Source organism: Meriones unguiculatus, chromosome 17, assembly GCF_030254825.1.
Source record: "Meriones unguiculatus strain TT.TT164.6M chromosome 17, Bangor_MerUng_6.1, whole genome shotgun sequence".
Classification (NCBI taxonomy): domain Eukaryota; kingdom Metazoa; phylum Chordata; class Mammalia; order Rodentia; family Muridae; genus Meriones; species Meriones unguiculatus.
In genome coordinates this window covers 28769103-28796178 of record NC_083364.1, presented here as the reverse complement: position 1 = coordinate 28796178, position 27076 = coordinate 28769103, and the positions used below count along the sequence as shown (strand labels likewise).

General features: G+C 40.2%; 1 protein-coding gene across 5 annotated transcripts in view; it reads right to left on the bottom strand.

Annotated features, from left to right (window-relative positions):
• The window catches only part of Lpp (LIM domain containing preferred translocation partner in lipoma), a 589358-nt gene that overhangs the window by 325464 nt on the left and 236818 nt on the right, over positions 1-27076 (bottom strand). For all 5 annotated transcript variants that reach the window (XM_060370146.1, XM_060370150.1, XM_060370149.1 and 2 more), the window contains one exon: positions 707-819. In XM_060370146.1, coding sequence (XP_060226129.1) covers positions 707-819 — 113 coding nt within the window. The remainder of the gene's footprint in view (positions 1-706; positions 820-27076) is intronic.

The following is a 27076-nucleotide window of genomic DNA, read 5'->3' as shown; positions in this document are numbered from 1 at the left end:
GGAAAATAACTGAATAATTTCTGCTTTGTTCTCCCAACCTAAACGTTAAAAAAAAAAAGGGCAATAGACCCTAATTGTTAGACCCTAATAGTTCTTCCAGCATCTTCTCCTCCATCACATTCCTTATGGGACACTGAGAATTGTATACAAGTTTTACAAGTTTCTGAATCTTTACTGGAGATAAGCAAACATCAGATGTTCTATCTTATATGAAAATAAGTGTTTCTCTACAAGTTCCTGACTGTTTCCTTCAGTAAATCTCTATTAATAATATCCTTACTATTGCTTTAGTGAACACAGTGATGCTCTCCAGTCAGGGCCCACACTGAACAAGGAGAGCCTTAAATATTACTATTACTCATATAGAATATAAACCTCACGAGTAGGTAGAAAAGATACTTTTAAAAGGGTTGGCTTTATGCTAAAAAAAAAAAAAAAAACCATGTAGAATTCTCAAACAGTATTTCTGAAAAAAAAAAAATCACCTTTGGTTTTAAAATGAAATTGATAGGTAAGCTTTTTCCAGGGCTTCGGAGTATAAGCCAGCAGAACTCTGACAAGGGTGACTCGGGCAATTTGCATTAAAGTAGAGTCCTTGCAGGTTGCAAAGCTTGCTGTATTCTCTGGGTAAGTGCTTACAAACCATAGAAACCACTCATAGGCATTTCCGCATGATTATAAACCTGGATTCTATCGTTGCTCTTACCTGCACTTTGAAAGCACCATCATCTAGTGGTGGAGGAGGAGGGAAGTGTCCAGAGCCCGGTGGAATGGTACCAGGATCATCTAATGGTGGAGGTGGGGGTGGAAGAAAATCACCTATACAAAGGAAATACACACGAAAAGTTAACAGGTATATGGGTTTACAGTGCTCTCTAAAAGATACATTTGCTGGCAATTTATTGTAATCATTTTAAACCCACTTATTTGCCTTATGTAGAAAGTGTCCCTTACGTAGATAACTTTGGTTTAATTAATAGCCTTAGCTTTCATTGGACAAAAGGCTAGATTTCATATTTCAGAGTCAGTCTAGAGGGGCCAAGTACACTAAGCAAAGACAAGGGGTTTCTTGGGATAGGAATTAGAGATAGTGAATTGAATTAAATTGATAACTGGCATGAAAAAGATCCTGATCGAACAGGGGAAGAAAAGGTTTGTATACATGTAAGGGTAACAAAAAATTCAGTTTACGAGGAGGAAAAACTTTTGAAAGTTAACTTGAACAGCATGACTAAGAGAGAAAGCCCACCCCAGGCAGCAAGGCAGGAGAGCCTCCATATACAAGCCACATTGAATAAAATCAACTACAGCACAGCAACAGCACAGGACCTTGAACAACACGGCAGGGAAGAAAAACTGGCTAGGTGGTAAACAAGTAAATGTGACCCACATGCAGGAAGGAGTTAAGTTTTTATTGTGGTTATTAATGACAACAGAGCAAATGAAAGAACACTTGAACGAACACAGATGATACACATCTTTGAGTACAATATGGTCAAGAAATATGAAGGCTTAGGCTACAGAAGCTCCCAACATCTTCAGCCAACAAGAACGCATGGACAATGACGGCATGTGTTTGCTGATATCGGAGGCAAACATCCAAGGCTCTATGGCTACGCTATAACTTATTTAAAATTATTTAAAAATAAATTTAATTAGAAAACCGCACATTTTCCCAGTATTTTAAAAAGCATTTTTGTTCTTCCTTTAAAAGAAATGCAGCCTTGATGCTTCATTTAGACATATTCTTTATGTGTGAGTGGCTGCTCCTTGCATTTCAGCTTGTCAACAATGAGCTAGCTATAGTCTCCATGATCAAATTAGTCGCTTTGGGGTAATATCACAATTATTACAACTTGGGTATCTGCAAGGAAAGAAAGTCTAGGAATGGAAAGAGGCATCCTTTGAAGGGGGTGAGCTGACTGGGCTCGGAAACACTTGGTGCCCACTGCCTTTAACTGCTACACTGGGAGGAATCACTACCAGCTGCCACACCTAACCCCTGTCACACTCAGCAGCCCTGACACTGTCCCTGGAGCCATTCCGTTTACCAGGCTGTCCTTTGGCAGCTGATCTCCCTCCCAGTCATGAAACAATGCTCTTTGAAAATGCTGTTCAAACTTCACAGTTCATCAAGATCTCTGAGAGGTGATGTAGAATGCAAAGCTTTGGGTAGACACCCCCATAGACACTGAGCTGAGCAGCTCTGTGCAAGGACCAATGATTTGGGTTTCTAAGGAACCCAGGTAACCCCAGTGGCATTAGGTCTTGGATCATGCATCAAGTTTCACTGTACGCTACAAAGGACCTTCTCTTCCTGTGTAAGCACCCCAGGATTAGAAAGGTTCCAAAGCTCCCACCACTTAAAGGATTGCTTCTGTCTCTCACTCCCTTTTGATGAACAATGATGTAAATGTGCTCTATCCTTAGCATTTTAGAGTTATAACTAAAAAAGCTCTGGCAACTCTACCATCCTTAGACTACACACTGGAATCTCCAAGAAAGCCACCTAACCCTATGGATGCTCAAACTATCTCACATGGATTTGATTAACTGTTAAGGAAAATGAATGACAAAAAAAGTCCTTTTCTACCTTCAATCAGAAAGAAAGAGAAAAATATGCACAAGGTTTTAAGCAAAGAAGCCAGGACTAGGTTATTGTTCCCAAGCTAAGTTTAGGTTCTAGCCTTCTCTCTGGGCCTGTCTTCTTCCAACCTCTTTAAAGCAGTATGTGTGCACACCATGTAATTCACCAGATTCTGTGTGGCATTCTGAGTTATCAGACCATCAGATATTATCAAAGCTGGCTGAGCTCTTGGAATCCCTATCATAAAGAGAGAATGAAAGGCCTACAAAGGCATATGAATAAAGCAAAATGTCACACAAATTCATGTTAAAAATCAAGGTACAAGTCTCTGTCTCTGAGGTCTTTTCTAAGCACATTCTCCTTTACCCTGTTTCTCTATAAGAACATAAATATAGAGGTACATAGGCTAGTGGCAACACCAGGAGGATTAACGGGAAAGAAAAACTACATTGTTTAACAAAATAATGTGAAAACAGCAAAGATACTAATTCTAAGCAAGATTGTGACAGTTTTTAAAACCCAGCTGCCACCCTCTTAACCATCAACTACTAACTACAACCAGAGCCTCACTTTGGTAAGTCCAACCATCAAAGTTTGGTTATTTCATTCTGTACTAGGACTCGCATTTTAGAATTGTATATACAATGGGTAAATGTCATACTAATATGGAAATGCACTTTGAGGGGTGGGGGGGGGTATTGGGCAGGGAAATGCTCCTGAGGGGAGAATAGCACTGGTGGTGGGGGGGGGGGGGGATGTACTAGCTGCAGTAACTGGAAGGAAGAACCTGGACAAGGCTTTGGAATCATCTTTATGTCATAATTCTGATGTATAAGACAAACACCCAATGGACAAGCGTACTCAATGCTACAAGTGTGATAAACCTACAAAATGTGCATCATCGCAGAGAAACTTGGCGGTGGGTGATTTTCTCAGAGAGTAGAAATGATAAGTTGCCTTTAACAGGCTGAACTGTACGACTAAAGAGCTTAGTGGGAGGAAAACAGATGACCAACTTTCCATTTGTTGCTGCTGCAGTTACGCATATTGTTCCTTTTGCTTCAGACTGGGAGAAGGAACACCCAGCTCCTTGTCCTTTGCTCTCAGAGGACTGTTAAGTTTATATTTCCTGCTTGTCTCCCATCATTCCTGAGCAGACAAGAAGCCCCTGTGAATGCCACAGTGGCAGTGGCGCAACATTTGAGAGCACAGGGAGAGAGCTCCTGGGCAGCATGAACGGGTGAGCATGTGAACTGAGATGCAGAGCCTAGGTCATTACCAAATGTTTAGCTGAGCAGTGCTTTTAAAGCCACGGGAAAGTGCTGAGACATGACAAGCCAAGAGAAAAAGCTTTCTCATTCAATAAATCACTCTATCCATCTTCTCAACCTACAGACTCCTCTTGTAGTTTAAGACTACAAATATGAAGGTGTGGCTTTCTCCAGGAGAGCTTTTGCACGCTCTTTTTTTGTCTTTTCTCTGACAAGGGTAGGCTGCGAACTCATAGATCCAGGTATTCCAATGAGTATCTCAGTCTTCCCCACTCCCACACCCTTCTTTGTAACTTGCTATCCATATCTGGGCTTGAACTTGTGCTCCTCTGCCCTGAGCTCCCTGTGTGGACCGCTGTGCTTCATGGATCTCAGTGCCAGAAAGAAGTATCTTTGGCAGTGCTTTCTTAAATCGCTTGTTGAATACAGTCTCTTGTTTCTAGGCCAGAGTGGACACTAGTTGCTTGAAGCATTCTCCTCAACTCCAAGAACGGAACACACCAGATCCTGCAGGGCTCACTAAGTATGGTGGCCCTGAAATGCAGCTACGTGAAGAGGGGAGAAATGGGAAGTCTGCACAACAGCTAAGCACATCCCCTGACCCACAGAAGGACGAAGCCCTCATGGAGTCCTGAAAAAGCCTTGTGGGGATTCCTGTTCTCTCAGGACACAACTCTTTTGAGAACTCTCCGGGGGAGGGGGGAGGTGCTCACTCTCAAGGCCAATCACGACACAGCTGGTTGTCTGTCTTCACCTTCATGGAGAGAAAACAATACCTCTGCAGTGAACCAGCCTCTTCTGTGAGTAAGGAGATAACGTGGCACTGGCTGAAATCCCTTACATTTAGACTCTTAGATATACATGGTAAGATACTAGAAAAACGAATCTTCTATACTTCTTCTACCTTTATTTTCTTCTACTTAACTAAACAAATTACTACTTCTGGCTGTACTTAATAACTCTAACAGACCATGTTACTTTTAAGGAAACACTAAGGTTAAAATTACTAATGAAAAAAAAATGTCTGAGGTGGCAAATATGCTAATTATCCTGTTTTGCTCTTATCTCACATATGAATATATCAACATTTCACATTAGACATCAATATATGAATTTTTATAACTTTTAACCATTAACTGGGAACATCATATATGTAATTTAAAAAATACAGATGAAACACAATATTCAAAAATATGTAAAGAGCCCTGTGTGATCCTACTAGCTAAAGCACTGAAAAAAAGAAACACAGCAAAGGGTATCAACTCGTCAATCATATTTGTAGGCTTTAATTAAGGGATAACCACATTAGATAGTCTGTCCTGAGACAAAGTGACAAAAAAAGCATGCAACAAAGCACAGTTTGAATCTTCAACTTGATGCCATTTAGCAAAAACCATCCCAATGCTCATCAGTTCAGCACTGCTTACAAAGAAACCACAGCTGATTGCACACTGGAAGCCAGGAGAGCTATCACACTGATGGGTTCATCTCTGTCTGTCATCCACCTATTCACTCCGTGCCTTCTGTCCACCAGGCATTACTCTAGACCCTGGAGTATATGGTTATAAACAAATAAATGCACAGAACAAATGTGAACTGTTGTCCCCAGAGGACTTACACTGTATCCGGAAGAGAGGGATTACTAAGAAACAAACAGCGAACGGGAGCCGAGTGTCAAGGAGCAATGAATATGGAGGTGAAATGAGGAGTAAGGAAGGGGACTTGGTAGGCTGGTGACAGGATGTTGCCGCTTTAAAGAACAGGATTGAGAAATGCCTCACCAAAGTGGCATTTGGACAAAAACGTAAGTGGAATAAGGGAGTGAGTCACAGAATATCTGGGGGCCGGATGGGAAGAACCAGTATATTAACAAGTGGAGGAGAAGAGGGCCAGGCTCCGAAGAGGGCTTTCCGGCATGGCCCTGCTTTTCACATGGCTGTACGTTAATAGGGGTTACCCAGAGCTAATGGCATGACAAATGCTGTTTTCTAGTCCCTTTTCTTTTCCCTTAATTCTATACAATAAATATGAATTGTAACTTTGCATTTTTTTAAGAATCAGAGGAAGATACTCTGAAATGAATCGCAGAATCTACTCAAACCCAGAGTTTAATTTTAATGCATCACTATATTTACCCAAGCTAAAATTTAATGTGCTGTCATCTTTCTAAATAACTTCGCTCGAAATGCTCTTTGAGATTCTCAGATTAAAAGCAAGAAGACTTATTCTCTTTGAAGAGGATGACGTCTCCCCACTTTGAAATTGGACAGTCTCACTCCGTATTTAGCTAATAGTGAATTTCTGGAACTGTACCGACTTCAATGATCCTCTTGTTTAAATTACAGATAAATGCTGTGTACAGAGGTGAACACTGGTGTGCTGTATCTCACTGAACATATTAAACTTCTCTATCCCATAGCAGTCTCACTTTGCTGTACAAGATTCATTTTCTCAGTTGAAAACGCAGAATGGGTTTCACATAATACAAAAACTAAAGGAGAACCTGGTTCTGAAAGGTAGACCAGAAGCAAATGCACTTTTGAATTTCCCAAGTGTTACTTGCCTGTCAAAAGCATAGTAACTGCTATCCAAACAATAACCACATCCACATATTTTGACTTTCAAATAAGGAAAATAAAAATTATAAAAAGATAATGGGTTGAACTTGATGTATTAGTCTTCTACCAGTTATTGAGATACTATACTAAAGTGTGAAATTCTCAGCATGAAAAGATGAAATAAAAATTTGACAGTCATGATATGGACCAAGATCAATGCGACATCAAAAGAGGGGGAGAAAATATCTTAATTTACAACTCAGAAAAGAAGCTGGCAAGTGAATACTAGTATACTGAAAAAAGCTACCCAAACTATCCCGTCTGCTTCAAGATAAGACATCCCCAGTAGTGACATCCAAGGCAGAAACTTCCTTTCTCTTTAAAGACGGCCATGAGCTTGGGGCAGTGTGGATTCTCAATGCAATGCAACAATGGGTAACTGAACCCATTTTTACCTCTGGTGATTCTGACTGTGTTTGCCCAGCCTCATCAAGAATGATGATATAGAGGAGGGAGGGGCCTATGATCGGGATGCAAAGTGAATAAATAAATTAGTTTTTAAAAAGAATGATAATGTGCTGAGAACCGCCCTAGCTAGATTCTGCTCCAGCATTTACTGTCTGTCAGTTTTCTCTACACCAGGTAGGAGGTGACTGAAGGCTGGCTTCCTGTTTTGTGAACAATGTATCATCAGTCTGTTATTTGCTGAGTATGTGCTCCCCATGCTGGATGTAGAGATTGGTAATAAATATATTAAATATAAACTCAAATGAGCTGTGAATAAACCTATGAATTTTTCCGTAGTCAAGTTTTGTCCTTTCTGACTATTGATATAAAGTACAGTGAAACTTCTGCCTAGCAGACTAAGATCAGCAGGTCAGAGGTCTGTGGCCCTGGAAGTCAGCTAGGGAAAGACTTCAGTCCTACCAGACCTGCCAGTTTTTGTTTTGCTGCTGCTGCCGCTGTTGTTGATTTACTTCTTCTCGATTGTTTACAACTTAAATTACTGACAGTCTGGCTGCCAAGTAGAATGCCTGAATCCTGAACCCTAAATTACCATCTGCTCTGGGGGCAGTTCATCCTATAGAAGGGTTGCAACTGTCTGTACTTGCACTTGATTTTTGTTCAGCAACCAAAGATCTGAGAATAGACTTTCACAAAATCCATGACCAGTAGGCATCCAGAAAGTTCTACCAATCCTCCAAGAATTTCAGAGAACAGAGTCTCATTCCATAAGGTGGAGATGGCAATGGAACAGGAAACAAAGGATATGGAATTCCAAAGCACCGGTGCTACAGATATAGAAACAATCTGACTTTGGCATTTTATTACTGATTTTTTTTTTTTAATTTTAAACTTTATTGTTTGAAAGGCAGCAAATAAAAACCACCACACATCAAGGTTTACCAGACTCAAAGAATATACGCTACAATGAGGTTCTTTGCAGTTTGAGTAGCCATTCAAAGTAGAAGCCATGAAGCTTCACACTGGATTTTATACTTTCACCACTGAATAGATCTTTCACCACCAAAAATGAAAACTCTACGTCAGACTTAGAAATGGAGAAACAATCAGCTTTACGCCTGCTTTGTAACTCCTGTTATTTGCCCGCATTTGGTTCTTCCTCATCGACCAATATTTAGCTCCTCTTATTCTCTTTTCTATTTGTTCCACTGTGCCCACATGTACCTTTGTTTACATGTGCTAGTTAGTTTTTTTTTTTTTTGTCAGCTTGACATATGCCAGAGTTACATGGGAAGAGAGCTTCAGTTGAGAAACATGTGATCGATCATAAGGATTGGCCTGTAGGCATGGCTGTAAAGCAACCTCTTGTTTCATGACCGATGGGGGAGGGGTGGCTGTGCACACTATGTGAGATCATGTCCCTGGGAAGGTTGTCCTGGGGTATATAAGGAAGCAAACTGAGGGAGCCGGGAGGAGCAAGCCAGTAAGCAGCACTCCTCCATGACCCCTGCATCAGTTCTGCCTCCAGATTCCTTCCCTGCTTGAGCTTTTGCCTTGACTTCCTTAGTGATGGACTCTATGTAGGTGTGTCATCTGAAACACACCCTTTCATTCCCAAGGTGCTCACACACGCGCGAATGTTGTGTGAATAGCAATATATTAAAGAAGAATAAGCACTGGAGTCCCACTCATATTGTCATCTACCGCTCTATAATTCTTAAACCAGCATCTCTGCACTGGCGAGCCAAACACGAGTATTTCACAAAGCACCGTGGGAGACTCAGACAAGTATTCCTAGTTACGCATCACTGATCACCATGAACAACTGTCTGTCTGTGGTTACAGATAGGAAAGAAATATCGAAGGCAGCCAATTCTCAACAGAACTGTCACCAAAAAATACATAATAAGATGGCACCTGATGAAGTCTGTATAAATTCTACATTATTAAGCTGTACATGTTAATCCCTTGTATTGGGTTGGCCTACTCTGATAATATAAGGTACAGATATTTGGGTAAGCTAGGTTAAAAAAAAAAAGAATCCTTGACACTAGCTTTTCAATATTTCTGTAAAGTATGCAATTGTTTCAGAATAAGAACATAAAATTCACTTTTGAGTTATAAAGAAAAACAAGTAATTGAACTAACCCAATCACTTCAGGTTGTAGATGGAGAATTCTTCTGCCAGGGAGATAAGCAGCCAAATAGTATAGAAAAATATACTGTGACCCAAAATCCCTGTAGCTCAAAGCTTAGGTCACGTTTAAAAGGATCCATAGCAGCTTTGAGGTGAGGAACTGAGATGTCTGGAGAATTATAAAGAACCTGACCCTCTACAACTCCTGAAGGCTGAAAAAGACCATTTGGGGATCCCCTGTAGATAAAAGGAACATGAGAAAGATCTTCAACTGAATGCAGCCTGAATGCTGCCTAGATAGGCTAGGAATCCATGCTCAAAAACCACAGGCACAGACATCCCACAAAGCTCCATTTCTCCATGTTGGTGTTCTTTCTTCTGCTTCAGAAAAATCCAGACATAAATGGCTACATGACTAGGAGCCTTCTGCAATTTCTCCAGGCTTCATCTTTTATGCACTTGAAGTTCTTCTTGCTGAGAAATTCTTGTTACTATTTATATAAAATGATGCCAACCATTACTCACTCTCCTTCAACCCTGCCATTTATTTCATCAAGCCTCAAGCTTAGCAAATGCATAAATGCTATAAAAATAATCAAATAGAGACACTCATTTCATTTCAAGGTGGTTGTTTTTTGGCATGCATTTCCCCCCACAGGAATACTGGAGCTGACAGGTACTTGCTCTAAAAATTTACTTCACCACCTGCTAGCTGAAATATTGCTTTCATGGATTTATATTGTATTAAAAGGTCACTGGCTGTTTAAGGCTTAAACAGTTTTAATCATTCTAAAAGTCTCTTAACAGTAAGAAAAGGAAGCTCAGAACAAACAGCAGCAGGGACTCTAATTAAAAGGGCCAATTCATCTAATTTTATTTGGGGTTAATTATTCAGGATTCACTCTTTGATGTGTAAGGAATAGCAATTAGTAATTTTAGTGATTTGAGAATCATTGGAGGTGTAATCAGTTAAAATGAGTGAGTGTTTACAACACAAGATGGTAAATTAGTCTCTCTCAGCTGGAGAACAGGAACATTAGGCTACAGGAGATGAAGGCAAAAGATTTCCAACCCCAGTAAGAACAGTCACTTCAAAATCAAACACATGTCAACCACCATGTACCTCCGTTCCTCTAAGCCACACTAAGCGGCAGAAGGTTCCCGAAACCGTCCTTAACCAGGTCACTTTTGCCACTCTCCCCAGCCACTTTCCTCTGACTGCCTCACTGCCTCCATGGCAACCACAACTGGGTACCATAAAAAAGAACCTCTAAATGAATACGCCATTTATAAGCAACACGGTCTCACTGTTATCATGGAGCTCTCTGATAACACTCCATAGTTCTGACCAGCTGAGCATCACTGAAACAATGTATCTATATAGCCTGGTACCTAAAACTGGACTTTAGAAATGCAGCTATAGATGGGTTGACCTCATTCAATGACCTCTATTTTTCTATTTATTTCACCTCCATCTCCTTCCATAACAAAGACTGATAAGGCCTATTTTTTTTCTTCCAGCCGTCTACTCTGAATACAAGAAAGCCACATCAAATTGACCTCATTCTTTAGAAACTCCTTCACTATTCTTCATCTCTACTGCCACCAAAACATAATGTGCAGCTATCCCATATTTAGACTAAAGATATGATCTAAGTGGCTTATAGTCTTCCCAAGCTAGTACTGTCCAAAGCACTATCTCCTCAGGTGCAAAACTGAAAACCTCCACTGACACCCTACCCCTTAAACATAACCAAATAATCCTCTAAAAATGGGGGCAAAGTGGGAGGACTCTACTTCCTAATTTCACAACTTTGCACCAAACTATGGTAATCAGAACAGTGTGGTATTGGAAAAAGGAAACCATATCCTCTTGTGAATAGAACGAATAGACAGTGCAGAAACAAGCCCTCACACTGGCAGCCAATAGATCCTATGGCAATCAGGTTGGAGTTTGGAGGAATAATGGAAGCTTTTTAGAAGCCTTATTTGGGGTTCTCCAGGATTTAACGAGTTCACATTCTGAATAGAAGAAATTCTATAGCTAGATGAACCTTCTTTAAGAATACGAAGAAAACTGACAAGCTTGGTAGGTTATGGTCCAATACGTTGATCAGTTAGCATCTTTTATATTCAAACAGTTCCTCTGGAAATGATAAATTCCATGCAGACTACTTCTGACTGATCCACGTTAGAGCATAGTTATAGGTACATGATAATTCTGTGTGTATATGAATTTAAAATAGCCACATCAGGGAAATTATCTGTTTTATCTCCTCAATCCTAAATATTTCCTATATGCTACCAACTCTTGGACCTAATTATTTTAAAGTACATCAGAGATCAAAAGTCACTGTAGACCCTAAGGTGATTGCTATAAACTGCTAAAACTGTCCTCATCTTAGCTATCCTTTGATAACTGTTATCTGTCACCTTAGCCTCTCCTCAGGACAGTTTCTATTCCTTAGTGACCCCATTCCACAGTCTTCATGTGTAAAACTGGGGCTAGAGAGATGGCTCAGTGGTCAAGAGGTCAGTGCTCTTCCAGAGGTCCTAGAGACAATCCTCAGCACCCACATGACAGCTCACAACTGTCTGTAACTGTTCTGGGGATCTGACACCCTCACGCAACGTACATGAAGGCAAAACACCAATGCACATGAAATAAAAATTAAAAATTAAGAAAAAATACAAATGAGTAAAAGCATGTACTTGCCTTACTGTATCTCTTTGCAGAGCATAGCCACCAGCCATATTGCTGTAAATGACAGGGTTTTATTCCTTACGTAACTATTCATGCATGGTGCATTTCTCCCCATTCCACTGACAGACATGCTCACTGAGTCTGAATCTTGAAAGCTGTTAATATGCTATAATAAATATGTGAGTACAGCTATCCCCTTGACATAGCTATTTCATAACCTTTGGTTAAATACTTACTGAGGAGATCTCTGGGTCGCTTTTTAATTTGAGGATAATACAACATGGTAGTCTTCTGTTGGCTTATGAGGTTGCATTCCCAGCAACACAATGGAAAACTTACACTTTGCCCCGTCCTCACTGGTCATCTGCTGTAGCCATTTTAACAGGTGGCATGATAGCTCATTGTTGTTTTAATGTGTACTTCCCTAGTGATGTTGAGACTTACATATATTTGTTGACCATTGGCTCATCTTCTTTTAAGAAATATTTGGTTCCATCATTTGCTAAGGTTTTTAGTGGGTAATTGCTATCTTTTGCTTGAGTTTTTGTGGACTCTAGATAGTAACGTCTTCCCGGATGAAGAGCTGTAATATATTCGCGCGCTCTGCTGGCTGTCTAGCTCTTCGCTGACTGTTCCTTGTTCTGCAGCCTTCCACCTTGAGATGATCTCATCTTCTCTGCTTTGCTTTTGTTGTCTTTGCCTTGGGGGTTTCATTAAAGGAAAAAACAAAAACTTTGCTTACACTAATGTGTTGAATTATTTCCCATATGTTCTCCCTAGTAGTTTCACAGTTTTAAATTGCATATTTAAACCTCTGACCCGATTTTTATTTTTATTTTTTAATATAGTGAGAAATAGAGATCTACTTTCCTGTGCACACATGTATCTGTTTTTTCTCAGCACCATTTGGTGAAGACAATGGCTTTTTTCCAATGGTTGTTCTTCATGATTTGGCAAGGCTCAGTTGGCCACATATACACACAGTAACTGCTGGGCTCCTCCTCCTATCCCATTGGTCTATGTGTTAGTTTTTCTGCTTGAGGCATCATGCTGTTGGGTCACAGTGCTTGGGAGTATCTTTTGAAGCCAGGCACTGTATGCCTTCTACTTATTTTTATCCTTAGGAATGTTTTGGGTATTTAGGATATTTGTGGTTACACAGAATTTCTTTTTTAAGACTGACATTTGTATTTTGACAGGAATTGTCCTAAATTTGAAGACCACTGAGGTTCCACACTCATTTGGACAGTATACATTTTCCAATGTATAAACCTATACTATTTCCATTTGTGTGCATCCTTGTTAGTTCTTTTCATTAAAGTTTTATGATTTTCATTGTACAGGTCATACATTTTCTTGCTTAAATATTGCCCTACAAGTTTTTAAATGCTGTAATATGATTGAGTAGGATTGCTTCTTCCATTACTCAGTCACAGGCCATTCTGGTGATTTACACAATTGTGTCCTCTTGTTTCCAGACTCTAATGACCTGCTCATTCATATGTTCTATCAGGACCACCTTATCTTCTTCATTTTTTCATGTAGAAGCCCAAGGCTCTCTTGAACACACAGACTACCTACAGTCCTAAAGAGATATCCTTAGCTGCTCCCAGACTCTCACCTACTAACTTTCTATAAGACATCTATAGCATTTAACATGCACACTGTATGAAAAACAGTGAGGCATTTATCTCACTGCACTGTGCCATTTTTGATGGCAGTTAACATATAAATTTTGCATTCCATTCCAGAAGAATGTCCTCCAAAGGCTCATTCAAGTGAACTCAAGAAGAGATGTAAAATATTCATTGAGTGTGTACATGCATTGATTTTTTTTTTGGATGTTCAATCTCTGCCACCTAAACTGGTCCTTATGTATACAATTTGAAAAAATAGTTCATGGCCAGAGATCTCAAAATCTGTGAGAGTGTGGGGGGAAGACAGATAGGACAGGAGCAAAGGGCAGAGGGTAAGATGTTGGGGAGGGTGTTGTAGCGTCACTCTAGGCAAAGCCTCACCCTGAGAATTCAGAACCGCCACAGAAGACTGAGCAGCCATGGACCTTTCCTGATGTTATGTTTACACACCCATCATTTCCCCATACAAAACTTCAAAACCAGACCTGACCTAGCTTCCTCATTTGTTGTTTTCTAATAATAATGCCACTGGATATTCTATCCCAAGGGAGAAGGAGAAGGCGGAGAGATTGGGAAAGGGAGAGAGAATTTGGAAACTAGAGAGTAGACTGAAGGGAAGACCCCAGGGGTATGGCAAACAAATGAGAGTTCCCTTAACCTGTTCAGTGTGGGAGAACTTAAGACACCGATCAGCCACAGCCCCGCAATTGTAGAGAAGGCCAAATGCAAAGCATGTACTAGCTGCAGGAACTTGGGCAAACCATGAAATTCAAAGTCTATAGTCTTTTGCAAAGTGAAATGCAAGCAACACATGTCTTAGATACTGCCTAGGGTTATACCAACCACAGTAGATAAATTTTAAAATGCTTTTAAAACCCTCATGTCCTATATAAATATCCATTACTTTTTACTATGAAGTGATTTTTTTTGTAACTTAATGATCCTTCCTTTGTTCACAAATATTTATAAAGTTAAAAATAAAAATGTAATTAAATATGTAAGCTCAATATGGCCCTTAGTCTACTAAAGACTCAAGGGCAAAGGCAAAGATAAGAAAAGAAAAGAAGTATGACTGGAGAGGGCCAGATGAAATCCAAGCTATGGTTGGTTCTCCTTAGAATGTCCACCAGAAAATTCTTCTATAAAAATTAATTCCATATTTCCCTGGGCTTGGTTAAGTATTACTAGGTAATCTCCTTAATGGACAAACTGTTCCTAAATAATAATGCAAGATATAGCAAGAAAATGTTACAGATACATAGAAGAGAACAGTTCTGCCTCAAAAAAAAAAAATTAGCCAAATCAAAACAACAGCCATAATCAAACAAAGACACGACCCAATAACTGGCTCTTTCTCCCCAAGCTGCGCTATAAACCAACCACATTCCAGCACTTAAACATGGATGCATCCAGAAGAAAAGGATTTTAAACGTCCAAAATCTATTGATGTTTATCACCTAAGAATCAAGATTTGTCAAATCAAATAAAGACTTCAATACTTCAGAAATCCTCTGGAAAAAGCAAGTTCTGTCCTTAGGGAATCTGTGCAGTTCATTTACTTCACCTTCCTCACTCAGACTAGGAGGTCCTGTGATGGAAGACAATTACAAGTAGCATGGTCTGAGGATATATTCTGGGCTGAAGTTCAGGCACCTTGCTATTTTAGCAGACTTGTTCCACCAGCCCAAAGACATAATTTAGCTGAGTGAGGAATTCTGTCCCTCCCTTTACTTCATTTGGCCTGTGGCCTCGGAAGGCCTATCATTCCTTAGAACAGTGGATTTATTGCAGCCTTGTATTCTTCCAACAGTAGCTGCAGTTCTCGGAGTCTCAAGTTCAGTGAGCTCAGCCTTGGCATGCAAGGGTCTCCCTCTGTCTCAGCCGTGAGAGCATTTGTTCCAGGTCTATTTGCCAAGGGCATGGTAGCATTTCCCTTCCTGGCACTTAAGTCATTACAGGGCTTCTTACAAAGAGATTCAACCCTGTCAGTTGAGGCCCTGTTTAAGTCCTACGGACACTTCCTTGGCTTAATGGGCAATATATGACTTTATAAACCTACCAAATAATCAGGTTAAAAGGAAATTAGAATAGAATAAGAAGGTTCAAAAGCCTAAGGTTCGTAAACAATGTCTAACTGGACAAATGCCCACTTTCTGCTTTTACAAATAAAGCTTTATTGGAACACAGCCACAACCATTTAATCACTTATTATCTATGGCTACTTTTTTGTTCCAATGTCAAGACTAAGTAGAAAGAACACTACACCTCCCTGAAAGCCTATATACAGTGACTGTTGTGATATACAGTAAAGCCTGCTAGCCTGATCTTGCCTGTGAGCTTGTTTTACACGCAAGGACATTAGGAATCAGTATGTATACACTTATCAAAAAGGCAATAAAAATTTTCAAAGCAAGATATCCCAAGTTGTATTAGACATTCTGCACCCAAAGACAGTAAACAATAGTTCCACCTAGTATTTGTTGGGGTGGGGGGGGGGTGGTTAGGTTCCTTTCAGATGGAATTGTGTTGAGATAACTGTTTGAAAACAGAGTAGAACTTGAAAGTTTCCTTTTCCAATAAGGTGAAGCAAGCAAACAAATAATTTTAATGTAACGTTGTCTCTGGTAGTGTTCCACTGTTTCTGTGGCAAATAACCGCACGCTTTATAGTTTAAAAATAACATAGGCTTTTGATCTTATTGTTTTATAAATAAAAGTCCATCATGTATACAAGTCGACTAAAATCAAAATACATATAGAGCTGCTTTACTTGATGAAATCTCTGAAGAGAACCTATTAATCCACCTTACCCAGCTTCTGTAAGAGGTCCTCATTCCTTGTTATATGGCTCCCTTCCTTCATCTTTAAAGCCAGCAAGCACTCATTGAACTTTCTCTCACTGTAGATCAGCACAAACACCTCTTTGTTGCCTCTCACTCACTTCTAAGGAATACTTCTATGACTCCTGGGCTCACCTGCAGGCTTCTTAGCAACCTGAACTCTGCTTTAAAATTATTCACAGATTGCAGAGATCAGGACCCAGCACCCTCCATCCAACTCTTCTTCCCGCCACAGTGAGACACAGAGAAGGAGACTGCACAAAGTGCTGGAAAGATGGGAGAGGAGTAATTCCTCAGTGCAGTGAGTGTCCTCCAGCCATAACATGGAGTAGCTAAAGCTAACAGAACTCCCTAAGAAAGCCTTCCTGTTTCAGGATGACTTCCTACATTTGGAGATTACTTAAACATTCTATTTTGTCATCCTCACATTGTTCTTCTCTTCATGCACCTATAAGCTCCTGCTACTAAATTAAGGGGAAAGTCACTATTAGATGAGAAGCTGAGGAATGCATTTCAGGAAGCAAAATTAGCATTTCCTCTTGACTCTACCTGTGGGTGGCTTTTCTTTATACCACTGCAGCGATTAAAAATAATAATAATAATGAGGAGGCTGTCCAGAGTAGGACAATCCACACCAGACTCTGGGAGGAGAGAGTAACTTTGTGGCTTGTAAGCAGGAAATAATGAATGAAATGATAGGCAGAACTTTACCCAACAGGTACAAGAAATGACCAAAAAAAGGACTGTAACTGTACTTACCTCTTCAGACATGTTGCACCTGATATAAGGAGACACAGAAACATGAGCCTGAACCACGGCTATGAAACAGCTGGAAATATGAAAAGTTTGTTTGGAAAAACTATAAAGAGTTTCACAGAACAATGACAATAGTATACCAATACATCATTTGCTAAGAGCCTGACCCATGACAGTGACACAGAACTAGACAATCAATAAATGGGACCTCATGAAACTGAAAAGCTTCTGTAAAGCAAGGGACACAGTTGTCAGAACAAAACGACAGCCTACAGATTGGGAAAGGCTCTTCACAAACCCTGTATCTGACAGAGGGCTAATATCCAGAATATATAAAGAACACAGGAAGTTAAAGAGCAACAAATCAAGTCATCAAATTTAAAAAATTGGGTACAGAGCTAAACAGAGAATTCTCAATAGAGGAATATCGAATGGCAGAGAAACACGTAAATGCTAAACATCCTTAGTCATCAGGGAAATACAAATCAAAATGACCCTGAGATTTCACCTTACACCCATCAGAATGGCTAAGATAAAAAACTCAAGTGCCAATACATGCTGGAGAGGATGTGGAGAAAAGGGAAACCCTCCTCCATTGCTGGTGGGAATGTAAAATTGTACAAACACTTTGGAAATCAATCTGGAACTTTCTCAGACAATTTGGAATAATACTACCCCAAGATCCAGCTATACCACGCCTAGGCATATATCCAAATGATGCTCAAGTACACAACAAGGACATTTGCTCAACCATGTCCATAGTAGCTTTATTTGTAATAGCCAGAATCTGGAAACAACCCAGATTTCCCTCAAAGGAAGAATGGATACAGAAATTGTGGTACATTTACACAATGGAATACTTTTTAGCAATTAAAAACAAGGAAATCATGAGGTTTGCAGGCAAATGGTGGAAACTAGAAAAGATCATCCAGAGTGGGGTAACCCAGAAGCAGAAAGACACACAGGGTTTACACTCACTTATAAGTGGATATTAGACATATAATATAGGAATAAACATACTAAAATCTGTACACCTAAAGAAGCTAAGCAAGATGGAGGACCCTAGGTAAGAGGCTCAATCCTCATTCAGAAAGGCAAACGAGATGGGCATTGGAAGAGGGCAAAAACAAGGAAGAAGACAGGAGCTTACCACAAAGGGCCTCTGAAAGACTCTACCCATTAGGGTAGTAAAGCAGATGCTGAGACTCATAGCCAAACATTGGGCAGACTGCAGAGAATCTTATGAAGGAAGAGGGAGATAGCAAGACCTGGAGGGGATTGGAGCTCCACAAGGAGAGCAACAGAACCAAAAAATCTGGGCCCAGGTGTTTTTTTCTGAGACTGACACTCCAACCAAGGACCATGAATAGAAATAACCTAGAACCCCATTTGCAGCTCTCTCCAAATGGGCTCCATAGTAGGGGGAGCAGGGGCTGTCTTTGACATGAACTCAGTGGCTGGCTCTTTAATCACCTCCCCCTGAGTGGGAAGCAGGCTTACCAGTCCACAGAGGAAGACAATGCAGCCAGTTCTGATGAGACCTGATAGGCTAGGATCAGATGGAAGGGAAGGAGAACCTCCCCTTATCAGTGGACTGGGGAAGGGGCATGGGAGGAGAAGAGGGAGGGAGGGCGAGATTGGGAGGGGACATGGGAGTGAATAAAGTGTAATTAATATAAAAATATAAATAATTTTTTTTAAAAAAAGAAGAACTAAAAAGTAGCTTAAGAAAGCTAAAAATACCAATAACTGGAAGGACTCAAGTTGGTGCCAGGAGGAGGAATATTGTAATGTAGATTATAGCCCTGTAAGCGCAAAGAACCTGCTTAATAGCTTTTAAAGACCCTTTCAACTCAGGTGGTTTACAACTCCATGACTCAAAATGTGAAGGCCAATTAACAGCAAAGAGACTCAGACTTGTTTTCAACCTGAGTACTCAGAAAATAGCGCCTGATGTTATGGCATGGCAGTTAGCCTAACTGCAAGGAGGCAGTCATTGAGCGTTGTACATAAAACATAATTCTCTAGGCAAGATCAGGCAAATGGCAACAAGGAATGTGTGCTGCCAATGATGCTCAAGGTCTTATTGAAAATTAAGTATCCAGTAGTGTTCTCCAAAGTGATGTCCTGCCTACCACCAATCATAATTTTCCAGGAGCCAGTCAATAATCTCAAGGGAGTAAAGGGGACTTTGGACATCAGGAAATTCCCCCAGGATTCCCAGAACTTGCTTCATGGAAACAGCTTCGCCCTCGTGCTTAGTGGCTACAAGAAGGTTCAGTGGGTAGAAAGGAATGAAGACGAGCCAGTACAGGCTGACCCGGCCAACAGCAGCTGAGATGGAGGTGGTGCAACAATACACCTGAAATCGAGGTACACACATTTCCATCCTTTACAATAAAAACCAAGTAGAATACCAAATTACCAAGATGGAAAATTCCCACCGCGAGCAACTAGACTGACCCAGAGGAGAAAAACAAACTACGCAGTCACGGGAGGCACTACATCCTCCTCCTAAGAAAACACACACATTCCCACGCAGAACTCTTTCCTTCTGAAAAGAGCTAAAGGGGCAGGAAATAGTTTGATAGAGACATTGTATTACCTAGACAAACCTGAACTGGATTACCTGTTTGTTTATTAGATTATGGCTTTAGGCTCATTGTTCCATGCTAAGAGCTCTTGACATTAGCAGACACACACATTCCTTGGAAGGGGAAGGCTTTTGTGGTTGTATTTTATGGTGCTTAGGCTCTTGAAAAGACTTGTGAAAGCAGCCACACCAGAGGGATTAAATCCAGTCTCTGGGGCCACCTCATTAGGAGGTGTCCAGTTCATTTCACACAGTCTTAAATAGGACATTTGAGCTTTCTGCACCCAACACCAACTTATTCCCTGTGGAATTTCTCTTAATAACCTCCACCCACTGATTGTAGTCATGACCCAAACGCCAGATCCTAGGTGCCAAAGAATGGTAATCAAAGCAAGACACTCTGGATATGAAATTCAACTGTGTTTCACATCTGTCTGTCCTCAAAGAGGGAAATACTGTCCTCACCTTTCAAAACATCAGGCAAAAGCATTCTGACAAATACCAGGGCATCATATCAACCATACTTTCTGATTCCATATAATAACAAACAAACAAACAAACAAAAATCATGACATACATTTACAGTCTACTATGTTGGTCTTTTTATTGTAATAGTAAAGGTTTTTTTGTTTTGTTTTGTTTTGTTTTTTTCCCAGCCTCAGATTGGATTGGAATTAGAATACCGTATTGAATCCTTCTGGCCACAGAGGCCTAACATTAAAGGATTCACAGAAGCTTTTTATCCCAAGCCAGCTGGGGTGTAAACATGACAAGTACACATTTCTAGAAACTGCAGTCCTAACAAAGCACCCAAACACCTGTGAACCTTGTTTCTCTGATGTTTTGCACATGGAGCTTGTGGTACCCTTAATCTGCTCAGTTATAAAACGGATCTAAGTGTTGATCTTTCCATGTGTCAATTACACATTGTTCCTGCAGAGGTTTTTCATTTGCATCTATGATCAGTAAACCTGAAGTACCTCAGTGTTTTATTGATTATCAATAAAGGCAAATATTGTTTGATCTGAGCTTAGAGTAAGCAGTAAGCTACAACCTTAACCCTACTTCCTCCTGTTCCATAAACTGCCTTTTAAGGAATCATTTCTACAGCACTGGACAATACAGCCTTTTGCAACACTGGACTGTTCTAAACAGCCCAGGCATTTGCTAAGCATGGTGTTTGTCACCTGAAACACAAGAAGAGTTGATGAAACTAATTTTTAAATTCTACTTCATTTTAATTCATATGAATTCAGAATAATTTAAAATTTAAAAACATGGCTAGTAACTACCATGTCTGGTGTCAAGGATTTACCCCTACTACATATAGAGGATGATTCATCCCATTTCCCAAGGATCAAAAATTAATGTTGGGATAGTATGAAATTCAACTTTTTTTTTGGTCAAAGTTTGGAGATCAGATAGAATATAGAAGACAAGCCCAAGACATAGTCATGAATTTCTTGTAATTTCAATAACGCTATCCCAATAGGGAAAATGATCAGGCCATACATTCTCTCAAAACCTCAATTCAGATACTGTGTTAAAGGCACTGGGGCCGTCAGATCCTGTGTTAAAGGGGCTGGAACTAGGACAGTTAATCATTATACAGAAAACACTGTTTAAAAGAAAAAAAAGTAATGCTACTAAAAGCCCCATGTGCTAGCTAGGCCTCTAGCCCTGCCATGGATGGTTCATGAAGACATTATGATGTGCTGAAGGCTGAAATGACTCCTCAGGAGAGATTATTACACATCAGGCAATAAGTGGACATTTCACAGTCAGCATTCCCAGTCAGCACGGCGGAGAAGGAAAGGCCCTGAGCATTGCTGTCTCCACTCCCAGCACAGACAGGGCCACACAGCACACCAAGTGGCCACCAAGAAGGCAAGCACTCAGCACGGGGACACAAAGCAGAAAGTGAGTCTTCTTTACTAGTAAAGAAACCATGGAGAAGTCAGAGAAAATAGAAAGTGAAAGGGAATAGCAGGCAGGAGAGGGATAAACATACAGCAAACGTACAGTGAAGAGTGCCAGCACGAATTACATAAGTCATTTAAAAATCACGTTAGATCGTCACCCTTCACCAACAGATTATTAAAAACAAGCTGAAATGAACTTGATGATACTTGTAAATTACAACAAAATTAAAAGACACTTCAAATGTAAAAGTAATAAACACTCATATATATGTACATGAAGTACACAAAGCTCATACATGATAAGAGAATCACACATACACACACAAACAAAAACAAACACATGCACGTAAACCCAAAGAAATATACTTATAAAATGAGAGAAGAAGGTGGTGAGAGGAATGGATTTGGGACAAAATCTTAAACATGGCACTAAGTAGCTTCGTTACACCACTTCAAGCCTATATTTCACTTTCCCTATCTGAATGCGGACAAAAACAGTAACACTTCTTTCAAAACTTGCTTTAAAGAAATAGAAGATGCAATATTTATAAAGAACTCAGAAATAACTAAACATACCAAGTATGTAACGTTTGACCATTATGTGAAAAGTTACCTTATTAGTAACTGAAGAAAAACCACCCCCACGAAATTAGCAGATTAAAATTACTAATAGCATATGGTGAGTTAGGCACTATTATGTTCTAGTAATAGAATTGTAAAATGGTGACTTTAGTATAAGAACTTAGGAAAATCTAGAGTTTTCACGCTTTTAACTCAGGACCAAAAGTGAGCTCAAAAACAAAAACCCTGACAGTGTCACTTTATCTTTCCTCTCAATGTAAAGTCAACGGTTCTACCAGCCACCTTCCAGTGGTATTTTAGTTTTTTGTATGTTTGTTTGTTTGTTTGTTTAGTATGAAGATCACAGTATGTAGCAAGGGAAAATAATATCTTCTTGATAATCATAACACAAAGTCAGAATGGGAGGAAGTGGGTATATCCCTGAGAAGAGTTTTTCATTTTGAAATTGATTGAACTGGTTTCAGGGAAATTTCTAAAATTCATTAATTAGAAATGAACACTCAATACTTAAGACTGTTCTGCCACTAACTGAGTTCTAGAGCAGGGTAAGCTAGCCTCCCTGGCCATACTTTTTGCGTGTGTGATATAAAAATACTGCATGGTTAGCATGACAGACACCAGCAATACGATACAACTATGCTGACATTCCATGACGTGGCACTTTGTAGCTCTAACTAAATTTGTGCTCTTTACAGAACATACTTCTAATAAAGTGCTTGCTCTTAAAATACATGGCTGGCCAGATGTGCCCCATCCCTTGATTATGAGCAGGTGCTGCCTTTTAGGATATTGAAACGCTAATATCTTTAGTACTCAAATGTCAATATTCCATGGTATGTTTTTCCCTTGCGTTTAGTGGAGGGAGAGTCTACCTAGTACCTCATAACCTTCTAGAAGCATCTTTGTTGGAAGTAGTTTGGGGCATGTATTTTAAAGCAGTTTTGTGCTACAAATGTACTGATTCTAAGTAAAGAAGATGATCCTACAAAATAAGGCACTTCCAAGTTTGAGGCTTTACCTTACCTTCCTCTCATACTAACAGACTTATTTTTTCCCCAGAAATGTACATTCTGCCTTTTTTTTTAAATACCTCTTCCTCATGTTAATATTTTCTTGGTCACATAAGCAATAAAATTGTTTCTGTTCTAAACCTTTCTTACCCCTAAATTCCCTTACATGCTTTAGGCTAAGGCTTTGATGGCTCCACTAATCCCCTTATAGATGGCTTAGGGAACCTTTTTAAAACCTGTGATCTCCCATTTGCACTACCAACCCTGAAACACTTTTTCATGTTCCTGAGAGATCTCTTATGTTGAATCCTAAACTGAGATTTAGAAGAAAAAGAATTGGAGGCTTCACATTTATTAACTGGTGTGATACAACCTGGAATTACTGAATTCCAATAAATAAAATTTCACTTAAAAAAAAAAAGAACTTAGGAGAATGAATCCAATTACCTTAAAATGTATTCTATTACTTGATTATTCCACATATGGGAATCAATCTGAAATAATGGGTAGAAAAGAAAAAAGGGATATGCTAGACAAAAAGATGGGCTATGGACCCAAATCCTTGAATAACAAGAAACCAGAAACAACCAAAATTTATAAAGTCAAATCACTGATCACACAGCTGTTCAGACTCTGTGCACGCGGCCCCTTCACGTTATGTTTTAGATTAGAATATGAAGAAAGTTACTGACAGTGAGGAGGATGGCTAAACCTGACACATACAAACAAATGTAAATGACAAAGTAAAAATGCTTGATATTGTTATATAGTGCTTTTCAAATAGAGCGTGAAATTGGCATAACTAATACAAACACTAATAAAGCATAACTACAGCTTCCTTGTGGGAAGAAAGCCAGTCTGGGTAACTGGTTCTGGATTTGCCCAGTTTTGAAAAATAATCATCAAACCACACATTTTGATATAACTTAGCACATATATATATATATATATATATATATATGGTTATTGTGTTTAAAGGAACCATAATGATTTGTTCACTATTATGTCAACAGAGGACATCTTATATTTACTGCTGACTCTGTTTTAGAGGGTGAGAGCTGAACTGGTTAATGTGCAACCTAACCTTTGTGCATCTTGGCACTGTCACGGGTCACTGTCCTGAGACTCAGATGTCTTCCTCTGAGAAGTGGATGAGCACCACAGGGTGCTCCCACTACTTCTGGGTCATGTTGCCAATTCCATACAGAATGATGAGCCTCTGAAAATCCCATGCTCCCATTTACTTCAGCATCTGATGGCCTCCAGATGTTCCTCTGGGGCGTGATACCCATCCTCTTAGAGTCTCGTGAGATGAAGCGATCTCAATCTTCGGAGGTCTCCAGATGCCTCTAACTTTACAACAGGGCAGTCAGAACTGAATTCCACAAATCCTGGTAGAGTTTCAGCAGCCAAGGGGAATCTCAGATGAATGAACATCCTTACACCCTTTTACCCTCACATCAAGTTCATCTACCGAAGAGGATCTAGTACTCAAACAGTTTCAGACATCACTAAAAGGTTCTGGGTGATCCTCATCTATATTCCCTGCTTTCAAATTCACAAATGTTCTTTCAATTGGGAAGTTCAGATGTGAACAATTAAACCTAAACATGGCTTCAAAATCTAACTACATTTCCTGAAATCGTACCATGCTGGCTAAGTCACAAATGAAGTGGCAAAATGGAAGTCTTAGGAAGAAAAATAATGCTAATCACATGGGCAGATGGCTATGACCTAATGACTGAGACCAGACAAGGAAAAAGTCAGGTCTTTTGCAGGGAACAGGCCACGGCTTGCAAGGTTCCCTTTTGAGCTGCTTCACCATGCCATCCCGACCCTCATGACAGCATGCCACCCTTGGACAGCAGCAGTCAAGATCAAGCTCCTCTCCCTTAAGCTGTTACATTACAGTGTTTGGTCACAGTGACACAGAAGGAGCTAAAATCCATAATTGCTTTTTTAAGAATCAAAGTGCCTCTGAGAGGATGATTTTAGAAGAGCATACTTCTACAGGAACCTGGGAAAGTCAGTGCTGAATGGGAAGCACACTGCGAGGGGAGAGTCGGGACCCAACACAAACTCTTCTCACCTCCCCTGAGTGGGTCATGCTGAGCACTGGCATTCAGAAAGCATTTGTGAAGATGTAGTGTGAAAATGGGCAATCAGTGCTGTGCAGTGTCTACTATTCAGGCTATGTTAGAAGCCCCTTACTTGGCTTTCTGTGGGCCTCTTCATTCCAAGAATATGAACTTTTGCCTCCATCTCTGTTTTCTAGGTAATTGTGTAGAAAGCAAACCCCTCCTGGGGCTTACCACACAAAGACTCATTCCCTAGACTGAGGAAATCGGAGAAAACACTATAATGAAGTGTTGGCTATACACCTGTGCTTCTTTCTGTACCCTAAACACTTCAGACCAGAACTCTGCTGTCAATACAAAAGGATCACTGATCTTAACATAGTTTATTTGGCTAAATATTTTAATTATATATAATAACTATAATAAACACAGCCCAGTCTGTTACCTCACCCAACCAGAGAGGCCACTCGGAATTAAACGTTTCACTCCGTGACATTCCCACACCTTGCCCCAGGCCAAAAGCCACAAGATCAATAAACGCCCTGCAAACATGGTCACCGAACACGTTATTTACGGTTGAGAGGAGTGCTTCAGACACACCCGCTAAGGTTTCCATTTCACGGGAGTAGTAGTCTGGTATGATAGCTGAGATAACCTCCCAAACTTTCAGGAGGGAAGGAATGGGGTACAGATGAGAAGAGGCGAGTATGAGAAGGACAGAACACTGTAGAGAGAAGAGGGGCTGTGTGAGAGGGAAGGACTAGGGGTCCAGACAAGAGCAGGAGCCAATCACTGCTGAAGAGGATGCAGAAAGATGTATTAGTATAATTGCTACAACAGTATTTAAACATTCCCATGAAAGTGTTAAAAACAGAAAAGTATACATATTTTGAAAGTCATGAAACAAGCCCCATGATCCTGAGACTAAGAAGCAATGATTAATGCATTTCTGGGTCAAAATGGCACAGGCCTCACCTTGTATCATGAGATAAAGTATACAGCCCTCGTAGCTCAAGCCAGCCTCAGCCCAAGCTCAGTCTTTGATGTGAGCTGCAGGATTTTTAATCTGCACTGAATCGTATGCCCATTCCAAGTCGCCTTTCAATTTGGTCCTCAGAATCTTAAAGAGAGGCCTAGTAGATGCAAAACGAATAGTTTCCCTGTGGCTCATGCTGACTTGAAGCTGTTTATACTGGCAGTCTAGTTTGTGAATGCCCGAGGTAACTGTGCAAGTAAAATATTTGTATTTGCCTAAGGAAATGAGCTAAAAATACAGCCTCTGCTGTTCCATAGACGGTTCATAGTTTCATACCAGTGTTCTGTACATGACTATCATTAATGGTGTCATCATTGTTTGTATAGCATTAATCCAGTGTTCCAAACAGCTGAGGGGGAACTGCCAAGAATTTAATTCATGTGGACCACCACGAGGAGTTCAAGTGCTGAAAAATACTAAGCGATGCTGGGCGGCATGGCAGAGTTTCCTGGTTGACCAATCAGAGAAAAGAGTGGTTCCTGTTACTCCTGGTAGGGAAGGAAGCATTACCTAGGCAAAATCTAGTATGCGAATGACTTTTTATCAGTTTAAGAAACAAGATACTGTCCACAATAGGGGTGTGGGATCTAGAAAAGATCATCCCAAGTGAGGTACCCCAGAAGCAGAAGGATACACATGATATATACTCACTTATAAGTGGATACTAGACCTGTAAGACAGGATAAATATACTAAAATCTGTACACCTAAAGAGGCTAAACAAGGAGGAGGACCCAGGGTAAGATGCTCAATCTTCAGTTAGAAAGACATATGGGATGGACCTTGGAAGTAGAAGAAAACAAGTAATAGGACAGGAGCCTACCACAGAGGGCCTCTGAAAGACTCTACCCTGCAGGGTATCGAAGCAGATGCTGAGACTCAGCCAAACTTGGGCAGAGTGC